We start from the raw sequence: 20,630 nt of genomic DNA on the forward strand, positions 1-20,630 counted from the left end.
AATATCCACAGGCATGTTCGCTCAGACTGTATCATTTTCAACGAGATTGAACAGCCTCGGTACACCACCAGCTCCCTATTCGCATTGTAAGACGTCGTCTGCATTTAATTTCAACTGGCCTACAGTAAATAACTCTCCCAGGGGGACCTGTGGACATTGCTGACAGACAAATAATGGAATGCAACAGACTCCGTGGGGGGGCTTCAAGAGTGGAGAAACCTGCAATAAGCGAGTGGCCTCCAGAGGACGTGTTGCACAACACACTGCGAGAGTTTAATTCATGACTCAACCGCACTGACAGGATATGACATCGTGACTGACTGAATCTCACCCCTATTAAGGCGATACTTCGCACTCCACTACCTTCAACAACATCCTGAACATCTCTACATGATACATACATGGCACAAGTCTATCGTCTGGGTTTCACAATGCAATGTAGTCTACTGTTCCCGTTGGCACAGTAATGTCTTCCTGCTCTGACCTCGGAATGGGTGTATCATCCTGAGGCCGTAATCAGGGACGTTTTTTTTTATATATATATATTATTTTGGGCATTTTTGCCTTTACTGGATAGCTTGAAGAGACAGTAAAGCTTACTGAGAGAGAGGGGACTACATCAAACTGATCATCAATCATACTACACGATTGTGCGTATGCCTGACTATTACAAATCATTTTTGCTGATCATCTCTCCCAAGTTCAAGGCACTTTAAAGTGATCAATGTGGCAATCTCACATTGTGTTTCAACAACAGTTACTTGGCACAAAACATGAGCTGCGTAGAAATGGTTTCGATTATTATTACAAGTGAGATCTTAAAAGGTGCTGCTTGCTCCCACTCCTCCCTTTATGGCCTCCAACACTTCACACACAATGAGAAGCAGGCATGGATTTGCTAGCAAACCTGGTGCTTATGATGGATGGAGAAATGCCAGAGTTGTGAGAGAGCTCTGGTGCCCAAGCTAACTTGAGAGCCAGTTAATACGCAATTTGCTGTAAATCCTGCGTGGCAGAGATTGCCATGCTCTAAATCAGAAGGGTGTGCGGAGCAGCATAGCTTGGCCCGTTTCCTTCCCGAAGCACAACAATCTGCCACCAAACAGAGCAAACACAAAGTGCACTGACACTGACTGATAAGTGCAGGACACATTTCACAACTAAGAAAAGTCAATTTTGAGATGACCAAGTGCCCTGTGTGTGGCACAGGCCTGAACAAATGAATAAATAAATAGTCTAAAACTTTATTAGGCTGGCCGACTGAAGTGAAGATCATTCATGGACTGACTATGATCATTTATAGGACAAGGACCCATAAATAGATATGGATTAGCTGAGCTCCAACAACCAATCAATAACTATTTTGTCCCAAGGAACTCCATCTCTCTTTTTTCTTTCTTTTTGTGCAGATATTTTAAATATCTAAAGTTACATTTGAAGACAACAGAGAGGAGAATGAAACCTATGATCAAGATAATCACCCCCTTTCTGTCAACGTCTAGTCAATCAATCAATCAATCAATCAACACTCAAGGTCCATATAAAAGTGAAAAGTGAATTGATTTTTATTTAGCACTCTGGATTACAAGATATAGATCTAAATTGTAAAGTACACATGCTGCACTTTGATGAACTTGTACGTGACATAATTGAACGAGGTGAAGTGGTCAGGCAGCAGCGGTGGAAAAGCACCGTGAACAAGTGACGTCATGCCGTGCAAACAAACTTCCACTGCGTTTGCCAGGCAGACGTCCGATTGGCCACACATGGCGCGAGCCTGTCTGTGTTGCTAATACAAACTGAAAAGTTCAGCCGCAAAGTAATGAGACGCTTCCCGAATGTCTGTCCTCCCCGGCGGAGCCAGGCCTACAGTCTGGAGTTCACCGGCCTCGTCCCGCTAACTATGCTAGCTAACGTCCTCACCGGCCTTTGCTTCAGTTTTCTGCAACTCATTCAAGCGAATCACTTCCTGCCTCTAGCTTTTTTAGCTCCTCGCCAGCAACACAGAGAGCGAGCCGCCACTGTTACATTTGACAGCCATGCAGCTAACTAGTTAGCATCGTGTTGACTTAAAAATAACATCTGCACAGTATGTATTGTGCTAAACTTCGGGGACAAAATCACATCTATGTTGTAACGTTCAAGTTTATGAACTCCGGTATAAATCTGTGCTAAGGAGGTCCCACCCAATGAGGTTGATGAAGTTGCAGTTTCCGTGCTTCCTGGTTCGCTGCACTTGCTAGCGGCGTGAGTCGGGCTGACTGAATGAACATGGACGAGCGAATAAAAGAGCACGGTAGGCAAGTGGAGTTAAAATGGGAACATTACCTGCTTTTCAGGTGCAGGACGCCTTTTAGAGGGTGGCTAACGACAACCGCTTGGCTCAAACTCCTTTCCAGTCGACGGCAGCTTCGCAGACAGAGAGCTCAGACTAAACTACAGTGCTCGTTTCCTCCCTCTCTTTCTCTCCTTCACTCCCTCTATTTTCTCTATCTCTCTCCCCCTCTCTTCCACTGGCTGGTTGCTCACGTAATTTCACTCTGTACGTAGTCACTCAGCCAGCCCAGTCAGCCCGGGTGCGGCCTAACGGGGGCGGGGCTTGCGCGGTCTGGCCCCGCCCCTCCCGCCTCTGGCAGCCAGTGCTTTGATAGTCCACGGGCCAATCAGGTCGTGCTGCAGTGGAGGGGTGAGAGCCACTGGGCACAAGTGAACTTGAAATAGTTGAGAGAAGGGGGGGGCACAGGCAGATAAAGCTGTGTTTAATGAGAGAGGTATGTGCATACTAAGGATTTTTATGACCATATAAGTACCAGTCACTCTCAGGATGGACTGCATCATCCAGGTTCTCCCAAAATGTGTCATGAGGGCCTAGTCTGACCTGCTGCTTTCAAAACTTTGGAATTACCTTGATGGATTCAACTGTTAGGAAGCTATACGCTACTATAACAGACAACAACAACTCCTACTAGGCTATCATTCCTACTGCTACCACTTTTCAAACAAAAACGTAATGTTAACGGCTTTAAAAAATGAATAATTTTGAGGTTGTAATTTATGTGACAAAACCTGGTTGAAAGTATGTACACCTGTCTCAGTCATTGTACACAATCACATAAAGATGATAAATGAATGCAGGTGTATTAATAATAATAATTTATAATAATAAGCTACTTTATTCATTGTCTTGTTGTTTGCCCCCCACCACAGGAAAATCAGAGGTCTGTTTTGCTCAAGGACACTTCAGGCTCAGGAGGTAGATTGCGTCGTCCACCAACCAGAAGGTCGGTGGTTCGATCCCCGGCTCCTCCAGTCCACATGTCGAAGTGTCCTTGGGCAAGACACTCAACCCCAATTTGCTCCCGATGGCTGTGCCAGCACCCTGCGTGGCAGCTGGCTGCCTTCGGTGTGTGAATGGGTGAATGTAGGCACATTGTAAAGCGCTTTGGATAAAAGTGCTATATAAACCATCTCTGCAGGTATGGGGCTTGAACCCTGGTCTTGCAGCTGAAGTACAGTTTCTCCATAGGACACCCTCTCACTCTTAAAAAGTTAATTGAGCTCTTCTGGCTTCTGTTTACACAGAGGGACATTTTGAATTTTTTTTAAACTACATGCACGACTGCCTGAGTTGAAAAAGCACGAGAAATTCATGTGGATGTCATTATAGCAAGTTAAAGGTATAGTGACATTGGATGAGTTGAGAGCATACCTTGAAAGTTTCAAGTCACAGTTTCAGAATCAGTTCAATATGATATGACATAAATAAGATAATCACCTAACTTCTATTTGGTTATGTCAATATGTTCAAGGCAGATTGTCCAACACTCTTTTAATCAAAGTAGTGTTTGATCCATCCAATATCAGGGCAAAGATTACACTTTTGATATTATTTGAAGTTTTGCAGTTTCACTGTAAAAACTCCCACCATTATCCCATAAACTGCACCGTTTTCAGCACTCCGCCTGGTACAGTACATGATTTTTGCATTGCTGTGAAGATGATTTAACCTTTGACCTTTATGCCTTTCAGAATATAAAGTTAGATCAAGACAACTAGCACTGGACATGGTTCCAAACATAATGAACACACGAGACACTGAAGCACAGTGACATAATGTACTCCCTCAGTTTTACGTCAGTCTAACAGGTTAGCTTAGAGACGCATGACCAGGCAAGTTCATACTACATGGGAATCACCGCAGGGGAATTCTGATTAAATACTGGTTCAGTCTTTGAATCACTCCTGGTAATTGTTTTCCTGTCAATCTCTGCCAAGCGCAGTGAATGCCTCAGAGCATATCAAGAGATGAGAGATGTTTGGCTTTGCGCACCCACGTGTGTATGTGTGTGTGCGTGCGTGAGAGAGAGAGAGATACAGTGTTCTGTGCACATGTTTATGTAGACAAAACCATTAGTACAGTACAAACCAACAGATAGGCTATCAAGAAGAATAGTTGAAATACAGAGAAGAGCGTCGCACTGGTAAAAGAAACAAAAAAAAAAGGGGGGGGGGACAGGAAGTTTGGGATGGTGAGATGTGGAAAGTGAAATAAAAAATGATAGATGTTGAGATGAAAATTCTGCCCTGCCGCTGCCAAAGTCTACACAGAAGAATGGAAGAGCGACAGTACAATGTGAACCTGTTTACCTCAAATACTCCCCTGGGATTCAGACTGGGTGATGTGGGCCCGGTCTGGCGGTCGGAACATAAGGCGCAGGGCCAAAGCACATGCCACGACCAGCGGGACGCCGGGGATAAACATTATTAGCAGCAATGGAGGGTAAATATTTTTCACCCTGTTGATGTGAAACGCACTAAAAAAAAAGCAAACCTGCGCCCCGACAGAGAATTTAGAATAAAGGTCCGGGTCGTGGTCTCACCACTGTGTGTCATGTGTCAGATGGCACACTATCTCATGCTTTCTGGTTCTGCCCTTCACTAACGGGATTCTGGGCCAAAATATTTGACTGGTACTCTAAGGCCTACAAAATAACCCTGCAGCCGGAGGCAGAACTCGCCATCTTCGGCTGCTCAGCGTCCTCTCTGAACTTCCCTACAGCTGTGCAACAATCTCTGACACTGGGGACAACTGTCGCCAAAAGACTCATTCTGAAGGAATGGAAGGCCTCCTCTTCACCTTCTTTTCAAATATGGCTGACGGACATGATTTCTGTTATACAGATGGAGAGACTCAGGTTCCTCAGAGCCAACTCACTTAGAAGGTTCTCAATTATTTGGGACCCGTTTCTGGCCTACTTTGACGAGGTTAAAAATGGCTAGTGAGTACTGACTAAGATTAGGGGTGATGGACAGCTTGTCCGGTTAGTTTCCCATGGACCCCGTGAGTGAGATCCTATGCAGAATATCTCTCACAAGCACATATTGCACCTTATGCGGCTGGTAGCACCACGTTACAATGCCAAATGTCAAAGATGCATGTATTATTTATTTTTTTTCTTCTTTACCTGTGTCTGAGCCTGGTTGTCTTGTTCATTTATTGTTCTATAAACTAAATCTAATCTAATCTAATAATCTAAAATAAAATATTTGAAAAAAAGGTCTGGGTTGTGAAGGTACTTCAACACTCTTGATTGACCCTTCTTCCTTCTCTTGTCTTCTCCCTCTCTCACTTAGGGCTGATGTCGGACGCCCGGACGTGAAACAGATGACGTCCTGAACTCATGGGACACAACAGCTTTACAGCATGACCAGCAGCAACAACAAGCACAAGACCCGATGTAAACATGGGTGACATCAACACACACACACACACACACACACAGCGCAATCAAATTACACAATTTCCACATTCACCACACCAGACAATGGCAACTCCTATGCAGGTTGACCCCAAGAAGTCACATTATATTAATACTGGGGCCTCAAGCACGGCCGGCATGCACATGACAAACATAGGACAAAAATCACATTCTCTGTAGAATGTGTGATTGACGTCCGCTATGTGTCAGAATGAAAGGAATGTGTCCGTGTGTATTCCGACACGTTTCACGTAGAGCACAACAACGAACATGCACACGTGTGGCTGGAAAAATCAATACTTCTCACACTCTCTGGCAAAATCAGAAATTTAAACCCGAAAGGTCAAAGGTCACTGTGTCCCCTCTGGAGCAGGAGCAGATGCTGAAAGAGCAGAAAGCAGGGAGAGAGATAGAAACACGTGATAGAATACAGAATACAATGTGTGAAAAAAAATCATGTGTTAAAACCAACACACAAAAAAGCACAGGTGCTGTGAAACCACATGACAGTCTCACTTCCTCTATCCAAGTCACAACAACACAAGACACACACACAATACAAACTGAATTGAATGCAGAAAGAAATCAGGCATCACTGTGAATTACCAAATATGGACACTTCTGACCTCACTATATCCCTCCCTCCCTCTTTTTCCCTCCCGCTCTCCTTTTCACTGTGACCTAGTCTCTCTCTCTCTCTCTCTCTCTCTCTCCCTCCTTTTTTCCCTTCAGTCGGTTGTAATAGCAACAGGGTGTGTCCATAATTCAGGGTGTGTAAAGTCATTATATCATCCAGTCAGAAAGAAAGGAACCCATTCAGTCACACCATGCTAAAAGAGTAGTACGGTATGTTAGCTCACTCACCACTCTCCGCCGTGTAATTAGTTGTGTGAATTCATGTGTGTGGGGGCATTCATGCTAGTGTGTGCTTTCATACATACATACATACATACATACATACATACACATTGTACATATAGGTGGGATCTGTGTCAGATTAAGTGGGTTGTTTTATGTTCCTGCCTGACACAGATGCTTGAGTGCGAGCCCGATGGATATCGGTGTCAACAATTTGTTCCTGTCGGGTTTTGTTCGACAGCCAGTACGCACGCCTGCCAAGACTATTTACGCACACAGGCTGTCTCACACATGACAAGAAGAGATTGAGAGAGAGTGTCTGTTTGTCTGTATCCTTAAATGGTGGGGTGCATCCCAGCCACGCAGAATAATTAACAGCAGCTTCAGCGTTCCAGATATGCAATAATGAGAGTAGAGCAGAGTGCATGGCAATTGTCTCGTCGCCCCGCTTCCCAGCCCGGCACGCCCGCACGCCCGCCCGGCCGCCCCCACCCGGCCCGGCCCGGCCTTTTCCTCACTAATCAGTACACAGGAAGGGGTGATAAGACACAAGTCGACTCACAGAATGCAGGAATGTGGCGTAAAGGGGAAAGATGGAAGGCTTTTCCTGCTTTTCACAGCTACGCCGTCCGTTTCCTCGTTTATCATCGGTATAGATTTGACGCCATCGGTCAATATTGTGTCGTATGGCGCGTGTATGTTCAGTTGTTGCATGGGAAAAAGATGGCAGTGATATAATAAAGAGTAACAGTGGCTGCTTTGTCTACACACTGGGCTGGTATTTGTCTGGATCAGAGTGGGGACCCAGCAAGCTGGAGGGCAGCGCGTGTTTAAAATATAAATACGGCCATGTATTTACTATCAACACAGAGGACTTTTTAGGCCTTGCCAGATCTGACACTCAGGCACGAACACAGCCACACATCATGCTGCGTGTGTGTGTGTGTGTGTGTGTGTGTGTGTGTGTGTGTGTGTGCAGGCCCTCACAGATGCACAGCAAAGGTATTTGGCTTTGTGACACGGGCATGTTCAACTCAAACAAACAAACACACGGCGAACACTGGAACCGTTTGAGAGTCTGAGAAACACAGGGAGCAGAGCTGTCGGGAGGAATTCTGCAGCTCTCTCCCTCTCTGCCCGTTTGTTCAGCAGTCACTGGCTTCCCCTGTCTTTTTTCGCCTTATATGGTAACAAGAGTGGTTGAGTAAGAGAGAGAGACGGCGAGAGCGAGTTTGGAGGTGTGGTCTATTGTTTTTGGCGGAAGAGGTGTAGGGTTACGCGCTGCTCACCACCAACCTTTCCAGCCTGAGCCCTGCCGTCATCTCTGCAGTCACCTCATTCCTCTGACTCAGGCAGAGAATGGAGGATGAACAAAGACTAGTAACATGTGTGCTGGCTTACGTCTGTATGTATGTCTGTGTGATACTGGGCAGCTTTGTTCACAACCAAGGCCAATCATCCATCCTGAGGTCTAGACAGTGGTCACTCATTGGGAAGCTGAATGGAGAACAGAGAGAGAGGGAATCAGGAGAGAGAGAGGTTAAAAATAGCAGATCATTAACAAAGGTAGTGTTTTGCAATCCCAGCCATTAAGACTATGTAGTGTCCCAGAAGGAATGTCTTTCATCCAGTGCACAACAGTTTAGTTTGTCTATCTAAACCACACACACACACACACACACACACACACACACCCCACCCCCCCCCCCCCCCCCACTTCACTCACACCTGATTATGTAATGCCAGTGGAATTCCCCCTATTTAAAAAGCATTGGATCTCCGCCTCCGTTGGCTACTGAGCAGCTCAACAGCTCAGTGTGAATACATCCTGAAGGCTTTATTTGTGCGCCGATGATCTAATGCGAGGCCAGAGGAGCACTAAAAGTGCAGATGGAACATGTCAAATGTTGTGCTTAATAAGCAGTCTGCAGGCCCTCGCCACGATGGTGTCAGTCAGCTGTGGGCTCTGTAATAACACGCCGGCAGGGGAGGGCGGGCAGGGGCGTGGACGGGACGTCCGCTGGTAGCAGTCGTGAGAGAAGACGGGATGATGAAATGATGCCTGGAGGGGAGCTGAGCGCAGGTGCTCCCCCCGTCCCGTCACAGGCCCCCTTTTGACCTCCGTTACTCACTCGTGTGGGTCGGGTGATGAATGACACAGTAAGCTCTTGATCCTACACTCCAATACACAGAGATGCTTTGGGGGAATATACAATGTGAGCCCAGACAGCTGGGCTGTCTAGACGCCGCAAAAATATTGCTTATATCTGGATCAAACTCTGGGCATCCAGATCATACTCATATACAATAGTAGCAGTCTAAATTCAACTAAATTTTCCTTCACGAGATTAGCGATATTGAAACAAAAGATATAGATTTAGATGCGAGATGCACGTAGGTATGAAAGTGAGGAGAATTATTTGTCAATGTGACCTGACTTGAAGGGAAAACATTAATTAAAATATGAAATATGGCGATCTAATTTGTCAGAAGGCCTTTAAAGGCGTGCATTAAAGGAGTCTTGAGCAACTGGGAGAAAGGCTTTAAAAAAAAACTAGCAATAGGCTCGAGCGTGTGCTCGTGGCCTCGCCCGCCCTGCAGCTCGCACACTGCGCGTCGCATACGCGGCTTGGCCTCGCCTGCTCTATGACATCACTGACGACAGTCAGGAAGGATGACATCACTGATGACATCATCACTGATGACATCACATCATTAGCTAATTAAGAAAATCCCGCTCAGTCAGGTCATCCGCACGGGTGCTCTTTACACTTCCTAAAAGTTTTCAGCCCGATCGCACATAAAATGGCATAGCTGTGGCCGCATCAAATTAAATTGAAACAAACATTGCCCACTTGCTCCCTTTTAATATAAAAGATGGGAAGGGGTGTTTGTGCCTGTAATCAAAGCCGATCGCAAAAAGTGCCTCGGTGAAACTCAACTCTGCTTCTATAAATGCAGAGCTTCTGTTGAAGTGGGCACATAGTCAGTCTCCCCCCAAATCCACGCCTATGCTGGTCTATTCCACTCAATTACCAGAAATCTACACAGCAGAGGACACATGCTTGGCCTAAACTATGGGGAACTGGCAGCTTGGTCAAAGGCAGGGATCACACCTGGTGAGACATGCAGGTCAACAGGCAGGTCATTTGACAGCCCACCCACACAGCCACTCCCACCTGACCTGCAGGTGTAACAGGAATAAAAGGGCGAGTGAGACGGTGAACTCTGCATTGTAGAGAGTCAGCTATAGCTTCTGTCTGCCCTGATGAATGAGAGAGAAGGCGGCTCAGGAGAGGATGTTTGATCAGGTGTGCGAGACTTCAACACATATCTAGATATAGACGACATGAGAGACAGGCGAGGAGGCAGAGACATGATTTGAGGGGATGGAGAGCGGGCGGTAATTTAGAGGCAGGCGTTAAGTGGAGGCGTGTTTTTGCCTACCACGCTGATGACAGGGTTGCAGAGAGCGTACCACCTACATGTTCAGGCACGGGGGGGGGTGTTATGAGTTATCTACAACAGAAAATGAAAATATGACTATTTCTATATTTAAAAAAAAGAAGGAAAAAAATCAGCGACTTAATGCAGTCCAGGTCATTATATTGTCTTATATTTCCCTGTTTGAGAAAAGTCAGTAGGGAAAACCCTTCCTCCCTCTTAAACTCTGACAACCAAACATCACACCAGCATCCTATCCCTGCATTCCACCAGGCCCTTACACCAAAACCAATGAAAGGGAAAGTACACGACTTAAGTTCATCACATCAGTGTCATTAGGGGCAATAAACAAAGTGGTTAAGATAAAGAGAAAAGTCTAAAGTCCTCTTCCCCAACTAAAGATTAAAACACATTTAAAACTAGGGAAGATCTTTAAAGTCCTTTATTACTTCACTTGGTCATATTTATTACATAGCATTTATTTCAATAATAAACAAAGTTATCCCTATATTTGTTATTCCCGCTTTACTCAGGTTTCACAGTCAGGACCCAGAGACAGACTGCACAGACATGTACGTATACACACACACACACACACACACACACACACACACACACACACACACAGAAACACACACACGCACGCACACATGCACTAACACACATGCACACACATTCTGCTCTCACATTATTAGGCATAATGGTGTAAAATGACTGTGTGGGGCCTTGCAATACTAGCAAAATGCCACCCTCGTGTGGACAGAAGCAGGAACTGCAGATAGAATAGTCAGAAAGTTCATTCACCATTGTCAGGTTTTCCGTGAGTCCTCCCCCCCCACTAAAACTATACACGCGTGTCCCTCATAATACAGTACAAGTGCAGTACTTATTACAGCAAACTGTGACACACCAGCTCAGCTGCTCTAGCAGTTTGAATAAGCGTGGAGCCTTTGCATTATGGAAGTGAGAGATGGAAGCAGCTCAGCAAAGGAACACACCCATCACTAGGATTAAAGAATCAGAGATATAGAAACCGAAGCAATAATACCGGTACATAGCAGGAGCGCTGTCCCCTAGGGGTGGGTGTGAACATTTGAGAGACTGCCAGTAGGGCATGTGGCAGGGTTTGTTTGTTTGTTTGGTGGCTGTCATTTCACCGGCTCAAAACAGCGGTCGGGCGCTGCAGACCGTGCCAGAATCATACAAAATGGCGTCAAAAGTGTGATGAATGACAGGTCTGAGACTGACGTGTTCATTGTCCAATGAGCTTGCTGACAAATGAATCCAGCTGATCGTCATCCTTGATCCCCACAAACTGGTCGATGACATCGCCTCCCTGCATGGCGATTACTGTGGGAACTGCAGAAACCTGGAGATGGAGGAAAGGAGAGGAAAGATTGATTTACAGTCAAAAGCAACGGATATTCTACCAGGGGTTCCCAACCTTTTTTGTGCCGCGGACCGGTAGATAAATGGGGAAAAAAGTTGCGGACCGGTTGTCAATTTTATTTTTAATTTTTTAAATAAACATAGGCTATAATATTATAGGCTGTGTGGTAGTTGAAACATAGTTTCAAGTTGATGTTTATTTATGTTTGTAGTTTGTAAAAAAAAAAAAGTAAAAAAAAAAAAAAAATTGGACCGGGCTCACGGCCCGGTACCAAATGCATTGCGGCCCGGTACCGTTCCGCGGCCCGGTGGTTGGGGACCACTGTTCTATACAAACTGTATACAAACTATTAGACCTCAGAGAAAGCAAAATAGATAATTAACCAAACATCAATCAGTGCCTGAAATTCATTGAAGGGGGGAGACTCCCCCCTGAAAAGCTTCACATAGGGTGGATTTATGCACTTTGGGAGGGAGGGGGGAATACTTATTGTGTGCTCAACTACAGGTCTTACATTGTCCTATTTTTAGGGGTGTTCAAATTAATTGTTTTTTAAGATGCGGACGTGGAATCAAATCCAAGACAGAGATGAATCGTTTGTTTAAAATTGATGTTGACATTCACATTTTAAAGCACTTTATAAATAAAAAAAAGGGGAGTTGATATTTATCTGACTGCTTTTATTATTATTATTATTATTATTATTCATCCTGCATTCCGCACCGTGCTAGATTTGCGGCGATCGGTTAAATTATGAGTAATAATCGCAATCCTGCACTGAAATTCAGGCCCTGTCAAATAGAAGCATAAAAATAATTCTTACCCCATACTCGATAGCCAAGTCTGTGTGATCGTCTATGTCAACCTTAGCAATGGCAATGCGACCTTTCCGTTTTGCAACAGCCTTCTCCAACCTCGGCCCGAGGATCTTACAAGGACCACACCACCTAAAAACAACAAACAGGACCAATGTCAAATAAATAACAACAACAAAAAGTAGTCACAGATCTGTTAATTTGGCAAGAATCACTCAACTGTTACTGGAGCTATACCTAATCAGTTGTTATTTTAGTCATTTTCACTGGCTAAGCAAGTTTTAGTGCCAGAGTCCTGCCCCGTGGCTGCTGCTAAGCTACTTGTGATTCAATGCAAGATGGTATGCATTGATGTTGCATCAGTCAAATTAAAGCTTCCCTCCTCACAACACCTGAATAAGAATAATGTGAATCTGGATAATGCTTTTCCTCTGGATTATATGTAAATATACAGTCACATCTATCCATATAAAGGGTTGTTTTTTTAACTCATTCAGTTAGCCATACAGTTCCTTCACTTCAGCAACCTAAATATTATGCCGTTACAGCAACATGCAGCATCCTGTTTATGATTATGAGATCATTTGTGTCACGTTGATACATGCAGTCTAAAGCTATCGGCTCTTCTGGCTACAGATCATTTGTGTCACGTAACTACATGCAGTCTAAAGCTATGTAGATGGACTGTGAAACAGGCTCTTCTGGGTACAGATCATTTGTGTCACGTAGGTGGACTGTGAAACACACTCAGCAGTACATCTCTAATAGCTGCCTTGGCAGCAGCTGTAACCTCACTGGACTCTGCTGAGAGTGGAAACCCAGTGGTCAGCTGCCAGCATCTATGCATCTGTGTTATTTATAACAGTAAGACACATCATTTACATTTCTATACATTTAAAGAGACAGGACTGGGCAGTCGTTAAAGCAGCGTCTTTTCCAGGGTCAATGTATGAACCCCTGAACTACGGTCATGTATCAATATGATTACGAGACATTTTACTGATCAACTGGCAGAGCAGACACAGCCTCTGCAAAGTCTAGGCACAGATGGTCTGAACCTTTCTTCTGAAGCAAACTGCTCAAACACATTGGTCTTCCAGCCTCATCATCCAACTACTGGCTTTGTATCCTGTCAGGTTAATTGCTTCCACCTTGTGTCCCAGGTGTGTAACAGTTATTACATGCTAGAATGAAAACCCGAAGACCGTCCCCAAGTCCATAAGACCAGGGTGGCCACTGCTACAAAATAACTTAATTCACAGCTGAATTTCAAATAACTCCTACAGTCCTCAAACATCTGTAGTACAGAATCCATCGGTCAGAGTTTTAATTGGTGCTACCAAGCCCAATTCTGGTATCACTGGTAGACGATTTTGTTGATTACGGTACATTTGAAGCACAGATATGTATGGACCACAGGTAAATCCCTGACCTATTAACCCCTTATGAGCCCTGGAGCAACGTTAGATCCCTGGGCAGCTCGTTTCCAAATCTAGATTTAAGACTAAAATAGCCTGGGCTTTGAGCGTCACAGCACCATCTCCCTGAGGAAATCAGGCAGATAAAACCAGTGTCGTCTTTTTAATCACTTCTGAAGACCTACTTCTACAGATGTGCTTGGTATGTATGGGCCTGGATAACCTCCCCCACCCTGATGGCTATGTTCTCTCTGTCAATTATTTTAATCTTCTGTTCACTCCATTCAGTCAATAATGAATTGTATTTGTATAGCACACTTTCAAATCAAAACTGACATCCCAAGGTGCTTAGATCATGCGGAGAAGCGGCGAACATGCAACGCCAGCGTCCTCTCACACGTCAGACAGTAATCTATTACCCTTTTCCATACAAAAGTGCTGGCACGGCGCGGCAGCCCAGCGTGGCCTGGAATTGCGTTTCCATACAACAGGGCTACCCGCTTGAAGGTGTGTCTTTAACTGATTACATGCTTGTCTTGAGTCGCAAAACAGCAGCAGCATCGAATAATAGTGGTCAAAAAGTCACGGCTGTAAAACGCTGGATAAACATTGCATTTCCTATTAGTTATTCACAATAAAAGCCTTCTACTAGTTTGTCAGTGGAAAGCTTTTAATATAATGCAGTGCAGGGTAGGCTTGCCAGTGTTACCAGTGTTACAAGGTAGTGGGGTATACACCTATAACTATTACATAACATCCCCACCGGTAACACCGTTCATTTTTATGGAGGAAGAAATGAAATAAAAAACTCTGCCCGCTCGTGCCAGTTTCAGCGCGCACCGGGGTAAATTACAAGCGCTCCCGCTGGGCTGCACTATTCATCATCTCTGGTTAGACCAGCAAATAACATTAATTATACATGTTATGAGCACAAATTATGCCCCCCTCATACACATGTAGGTAAGACCCTTAGCTAAGCCTGCGTGTGTATTCTGTTCTGTCACTGTGGGCCATCTCTGGAAATGTGCTTTTCTTACCACAGCTAAAAGTCGATGCTAACTTAGCATCAATGCTAGTAGCGGGAGTTACCCAGCTATCATCATTGCCTGCTTATTGCTGGTCATTTTAATCCCATCTCAGAAAAAGTCTCCAGATTTGTTGCTAACCTTAGTCGCTTCTGAGAAAGATTGTCTCCAGGAGGGTCTGGAAAGTTGTCTCGAGTTGGATGCAACCATGAGTGCATATTGTGAGGCAGCCAGTGTTGTGATTGTGAGCGTCCCAGCTAACGTTACACAGCAGCGGGGAGGGGCTGACTGACTGGACCGTGAGGACAGCTGAGGAGCTTTCTTTTAACCGTATACAGTGTCACCGGTAACACCGGTGTTGTCACGTGTTTATTACCCGCTGGGAAAATGTCAACACTGTGGCAACCCTAGCGCAGGGAATGTTCTCGTCTGAACAGCTGTAACATTACACAGCTCCGATATGACTGAAAGCGATCAGGAAACGGTAAAACAAAGTAGATATCTGAAAGTACAGACAGAAACACAAGAGAGAAACTAAACTACAAACCACATAGATTCAGTTAGAAGCTATACAAGTACTGAGAGCTGAACACAGAGGCTTTTAAAAACGCCTTTCTCTCTGCACAGACACGAGAGTCTCGCAACCTATGCTTGTAACACAGCTAATTTGAGGGGGAGAGGGGAGAAGGCGGGACTCGTCACGAGTTGGCGAGACTTCACCGTAGCCCGCTTGGAGGCGGGGATGGTGCACTTTGGTCCCACTCCAGAGAAGGTTGATCTCAGAGTGCGGCTCGGCGCGTTAAAATTTGTATAGGAAAGAAAAATCAGCGTGGCATGGTTTGGTTTGGCACGGCCAAAAGTGCCAGTGGAAAAGGGGTATCTGCGTTCACAAACCTTCCCTCCTCCCTGTGTGTGGTACTCACTGCGCATGGAAGTCGACTAGCACTGGCAGTTCGCTGTTGATGACCCTCTCTGTGAAGTCCTCGTGGTCCTGAATGTTGAAGGAGACCTCGCGGCAAGAGGTGTAAGGAAGAGAGCGGGGCAGCGTGCGCGAGGGAGAGAGGAAGGAGAGACGGGGCGTAGCAGACTGCAGGCAGGTGGAGAACGAGGAGGTGGTGGTGGTGGTGGACGCTGGAAGATGGTGGAGGGTCCAAACTCTACGGACTAGCAGCCTGTAAGCCATCTAAACGGAAGACATAACAGGAGAAAAGAAGAGAAGATGAATGTTGCATTGATTGTGATTTCAGGTCGGTTTCAGACTGGCTGAAGGCAGCAGGCCTGTATAATGCTTTTACTATGTCACAAGAGAGGACATATGGACTTATGTAAGGCAGGCTTGTTTACAGCCACTCAAATGTAGGGTGTACTATGGGTGGGTGTGCTTTCCTGTATGGTTTATGTGCGACTAGCAAACAAGAGTAAACTAGATTCCCCTGGCTAGGACTATAATGTCCCTGTTAGCTGAGGTTAAATAATCTTAAAGTGTAAACATTAATAAATCTGTCAACAAGTAGGCCTGGCCTTCAGGTTGCTTAAAATAATGTGCAAGTAAATAGTTCTGAGTCTGAGAAACTAATTTGACCCCAAGGAATGGATGTGTGCCATTCACCAATTACTACCAGATATTAACCAAATAGCCAATTAGTAACACCAATTATAGTAAACTTACCAGCAGATAAGGGCAGATACATTTCACTGCATGTGGCTGTTAACGTACGTTGCTGTCAAAAACACTTCGACAGCAAAGCAAACATCATTTGGAGTTTGATTTCTCGTTCAATAGCATCATCGGTTTAGCTAATCTCCTTTGAGAGAGCCTGGTGACGCGAGGTTAGGTAAAACTTTAGTTAGCCAACTTCGTTATAACAGCTACCGTCAATTTAATATCTCAGCCATATTGTGCAAGTTACACATTCCTTGCTAAACCGCTCCCCAAACCTGAAAACACAGCCGAGCTTCAGACAGTCAAAATGGGAACTTTTATCAACAGGTATCCCTAGCCGCTGGGCCATTCCTCACCAAGAACAACAACGTGGGGGGTGTTTTGCAATCTGTGGAGCGGCTGAATGTAACGTGAACTGCTTTTTCCTCCAATAACCTCCGTGTGACTTTGCCCTCTTCTTCGTCTCCTCTTCCTCCTCTCGCGCCACCGCCTCCTCTCTTTACCAAACACGCAAATCCATAAACCGGAACACTGTTTCACACCAAATCCCAAGATGTCACATTAGAATACAGACGTGTTAATATGAAATAAAGCATTTCCAATATTTACCTTGCCGTCAGCTAGCTTGGCCGCCCACTAAATGTGAAGTACTTCCGCTTTGCGTTGCCGTTAAAAGGGGCCGCGCAGCTTTTCAGACCCTCTCTTGTCCACATTAGTGTAGATAGCGCCACGCTGTGGCCAAGTGGAGAAGTAGGCTACAGTGGCGCTTATGCAAGGCGACTTCTGAATGTCACATGATAAAAGGCCTAATTTCTACATTTTGGCTAGTCTCTCTATTACAGTATTAGGTTAGGCTATGTAAATAGATTATCATTGGTGAAGTGTCTCTACTGATGACACATAAGATTTAAAAAAAAAGTCAAATCAATCAAGTAGGCCTATAAGTCTACTTTTGTTCTCTTTTCATTCATAATTTATTGAGAAAGAGAAGCAGGGATCGATGGACTGCATCTTTCATGTCAGAGAGAGGTCAACAGGATGAAAGAGAGAGAAGGTGGGTGCTGTTTGGACTAGAGATGACAGAGACACACTGGTGGAGAGATGCACCGTCAGTGAGAAGGTGGGTGCTGTTTTGCCTAGAGATGACAGAGACACACTGGTGGAGAGATGCACCGTCAGATAGAGAAAAGATCCTGAGAGAAAGGAATGACTGATGTGGTTGAATTGGAAAGAGAGAACGTCGGCGAAGAAGGCAGACGTAGGAGTGCAGTGGTGCTGGTGGACCAGAGCCAATGCCTGATGATGACGAACAAAGCAGTGCCGAGGACATGCCATTCTACTCTGAAGCGCCCAAACATCTCTCCAAAGAGGCACGGCTAGATGTGATTATGACGGTACACGGCATCCTTATGTAAGCATGAAGAGGTGTTGGCTGGATGGACATGGATATATCCACCATTATTTCTGCTTTCTCACCTCCTCTGCTTCTTCCACTTCTACTCTCACAACTGTCTTTTTTAATGCATAAACTAAACTATCCATTATAGATAACTTGCTTCCATTTTGATATCTTTGTGTTTCTTCTTAGGACTCATTAGAGAAGAAGAATTCACTCCGGAGAGGCTGTAAAGAAGATTCCCTTTCTAACCTCAATGCAGTGTCTTCAACCTGATCGTCATTTTCATTTTGGACAGTCGTGGAGTCGTGGGGCGGACTTATCCTCCGCTTTGTTTACTCCATCACTTGGAGAGGTGAACGAGCCATCCACCCCCACACTGGCAATCAGAATAGAGCATCTGTGAAGGATATATTGCAATGTGATGGAGGAAGACACTAGAATGGACAAAAGCACTCAGAGGAAGGCTGGGAAGCCGAGACCCTCTGCCGACCTTCGACCCCCACCCCTGTTCCGCAGCATCGGGCCGCCTGGCCTTTCCGCCAGTCTTCCTCCATACCGCCGCCTCCTCTTCTGCAGGTCCAGAGCGGTGCTGCCCACAAACACACACGCCGCCCGAGCTCCACAGCAGACACACACCTTTACAGACGCACAGACGGGCGACCGTGTTCGTGCGGCTCCATGGCCGGGTTGCAACGATGCACCCTCAGAGGACACCCAAGCAGCAGACACAGTTTTGAAACAGCAGCCTCGGCCCAAAGCAGGATTGGATCGACACCGGCACGCTGCATTTAATAAGGCAGGGGTTCTTGCAGACAGTCTCTCTCCGCCTGCGAGGACCCAGGGCAAAAACAGAGGGAGACGGGGGGGAGCGGTGTCGCCGCTTCAGGGGCCAGAGGAGCCTGGGCGCGGATCACTGGCAAGCAAAGACCAGCGGCAGGCGAGGAGGGGGAGGAAGAGGAGCTGGAAGGTGGACTGTGAAGGAAGGGACTCGGAGAAATGTGTGAGGTCTACGCTCAGCGGGAGAAAGGCCAGCGACGGGCTGTGTGAGTGGTTGCAAAGCCTGGGCATCGCAGATGACTCCAAGGACTCTATCGCCGCCAACAAGCACAGCCAGCAGCAGCAGCAGCAGCTATTTGCATCCAGATGCAGCAGGCCGGCGGGCCACAGAGAGGCTTATTCAGACATAGCGGCGAGCCACAGGAGAGACAGACGCCCCCATTTCCTACCTCCCATCTGTCAGTCTGGCTCCCTGCTCCACGTGCCCCTCCTGCTGCCCGAGAACTCGCCCCCGCCCTCGCCCTGCGCCTCTCCGGATGCCCCCGTCCTCCCCCTGAGCGTGCCTCGCCTGCAGCCACTCTCCTGGAGGAGGAAGTGAGGCGCTGTGGGCCTGCCAAAGAGGGGACACTCCATAGAGCTGCTGACTCGAGGCTCTGGATGTGTTACTGATCCGTTTGTTTGGGATTTGTGTCTTGTTATGCTAGGACTATTCTCACTGCCTCTCCGTTTATAGAACCGAGTAATGTGTTTTTAAGATTTTAAAAGCAATAGCTATTAAAACATGAAGAAGTCATTTTTAATCATATGTTAGGTGCCTGCCATCTTGATTGGCCCCAGCTATATTGGGACATACCTCACTCAAAAACATGTTTTTTCCATTTGATTATATTTAATACAGCTTGAAAAAGCTCCAAAGAATATGACCAGTAGCCTATCAACGCTACCGCCACCACTTCGTAAATTACAGCTTTAAGCTGAGTTTATTGCATTCTTCTCTGCATCTTGTTTATCCGTAGGCCTGTTTTTTCCTGTTGTGTCCTGATGTCCCCAGCAGAGGGTGCTGTCCATTGAACAGACAGGAGGTGGAGATGGAGGGGCGGGGGGGGGGGGGGGGGGGGGGGTTTGTTTATGAGGCTGCGGCGGTTGGGGCCTGAACAGAGCTGTGCTCTGTGTCCCTGCTGAGGTGGGATCTGCGTGTCAGGACCAGAACACACGCGCCTCAGTCCTGCTCACCTCTCGCCTCGCACGGCCCCTCCCGCACATGTTTACCCTCGAACGCAGCCCAAACTGTTTGTGAGTGAGGCTCTTTTTTCAAGGCGGCTCGTCCCCCACCCCTGTTCCCGCCAAATAAACATTGCACCGGAAATTGCAGGGATATCTGGGATTTTTGAGGGGGTCCCGGGTAGAAAGGGGGCGAGGGCTAGAACAAGGGTGCTCTCTGTGACACCTTGGAAGTGTAGGGCAAGGGTGGGGGGGGGGAGAAAGGAGGGGGGAGGTGTCCAGAGGGGAGGGTGTGACCTAGCCTTGGGTGGCGGGCAGGGTGGTGGGGAGTGTCGGTGAGATGCAGACCCACTGACAAGCACAGGTGACCCAGTTTCCTGTGACCCCGTCCCGTCGGGAGCGCCGCCCGGGGCCCTGGAGTGCGTGCTAAGGCTGACCTGGCTCGTCACCTGAGGAGCCGACCCAGGCTAAAGGTCGAGAGGAAACGATACTCTGTGACGCAGAGCAAACGCTCGCCTCGTGCCTTGTAACATATAACGACTTCTTAGGATCATAACGCTGTAACCGCTGCACCTGGGCAGCTCTTCCCCGGGCCCGGTGCCCGCCTTCCTGTTTATCCCCACTCCCAGAGATGCTCACAAGTCATTTTCTTTTGCAAATACGAGTCGAGTCTCAAGTAGTCTTTGAGTTAGAGTCCAAGTCAAGTCTCAAGTCTGTGAGGGGGAAGTGAAGTCCAAGTTTCAAGTCTTTGGACACAAGTCCAAGTCACGTCTCAAGTCTCTTATGGATGAGCGTTCTATCATCTGCTGGATGCCACCCGGGATGCTTAGAGCACATTGCATAGCTAAAGCTAAGGAATTC

The 20,630-nt window shown here is 46.4% G+C and overlaps 2 protein-coding genes across 3 annotated transcripts in view; both read right to left on the reverse strand.

Annotated features, from left to right (window-relative positions):
* The window catches only part of LOC310788297 (myosin-9-like), a 52,309-nt gene extending 49,827 nt beyond the window's left edge, over positions 1–2,482 (reverse strand). Inside the window, exon 1 of the mRNA XM_083649851.1 lies at positions 2,329–2,482. The gene's annotated coding sequence lies outside the window, so the exon portion shown is untranslated. The remainder of the gene's footprint in view (positions 1–2,328) is intronic.
* An 8,006-nt stretch (positions 2,483–10,488) lies between these two features.
* Positions 10,489–17,030, reverse strand: txn2 (thioredoxin 2). Of its 2 annotated transcripts, none has more exons than XM_083648537.1 (4): positions 16,982–17,030; positions 15,633–15,892; positions 12,275–12,398; positions 10,489–11,430 (listed from the first exon to the last, which is right to left on the reverse strand). In XM_083648537.1, the coding sequence occupies exons 2-4, from the start codon at positions 15,890–15,892 to the stop codon at positions 11,314–11,316; spliced, it is 501 nt and encodes a 166-aa protein (XP_083504663.1). In that variant the 5' UTR covers positions 16,982–17,030; the 3' UTR covers positions 10,489–11,313. The 2 variants fall into 2 exon arrangements, with proteins under 2 accessions (XP_083504663.1, XP_083504664.1); XM_083648538.1 differs by lacking the exon at positions 16,982–17,030 and adding an exon at positions 16,729–16,949.
* Between the last annotated feature and the right edge of the window lie 3,600 nt (positions 17,031–20,630).

The sequence above is a fragment of the Poromitra crassiceps genome (genome assembly GCF_964638095.1).
Source record: "Poromitra crassiceps genome assembly, chromosome: 13".
NCBI lineage: Eukaryota > Metazoa > Chordata > Actinopteri > Beryciformes > Melamphaidae > Poromitra > Poromitra crassiceps.

Bases quoted from the DNA above. Each gene is read 5' to 3' on its own strand.
- txn2 (XM_083648537.1), bottom strand. From the start codon at position 15,892: ATGGCTTACAGGCTGCTAGTCCGTAGAGTTTGGACCCTCCACCATCTT. The intron at 12,399-15,632 runs GTGAGTACCACA...TGTTGTTTTTAG, and splicing joins CTAGTCGACTTCCATGCGCA to GTGGTGTGGTCCTTGTAAGA. The intron at 11,431-12,274 runs GTAAGAATTATT...CTCCATCTCCAG, and splicing joins ACTTGGCTATCGAGTATGGG to GTTTCTGCAGTTCCCACAGT.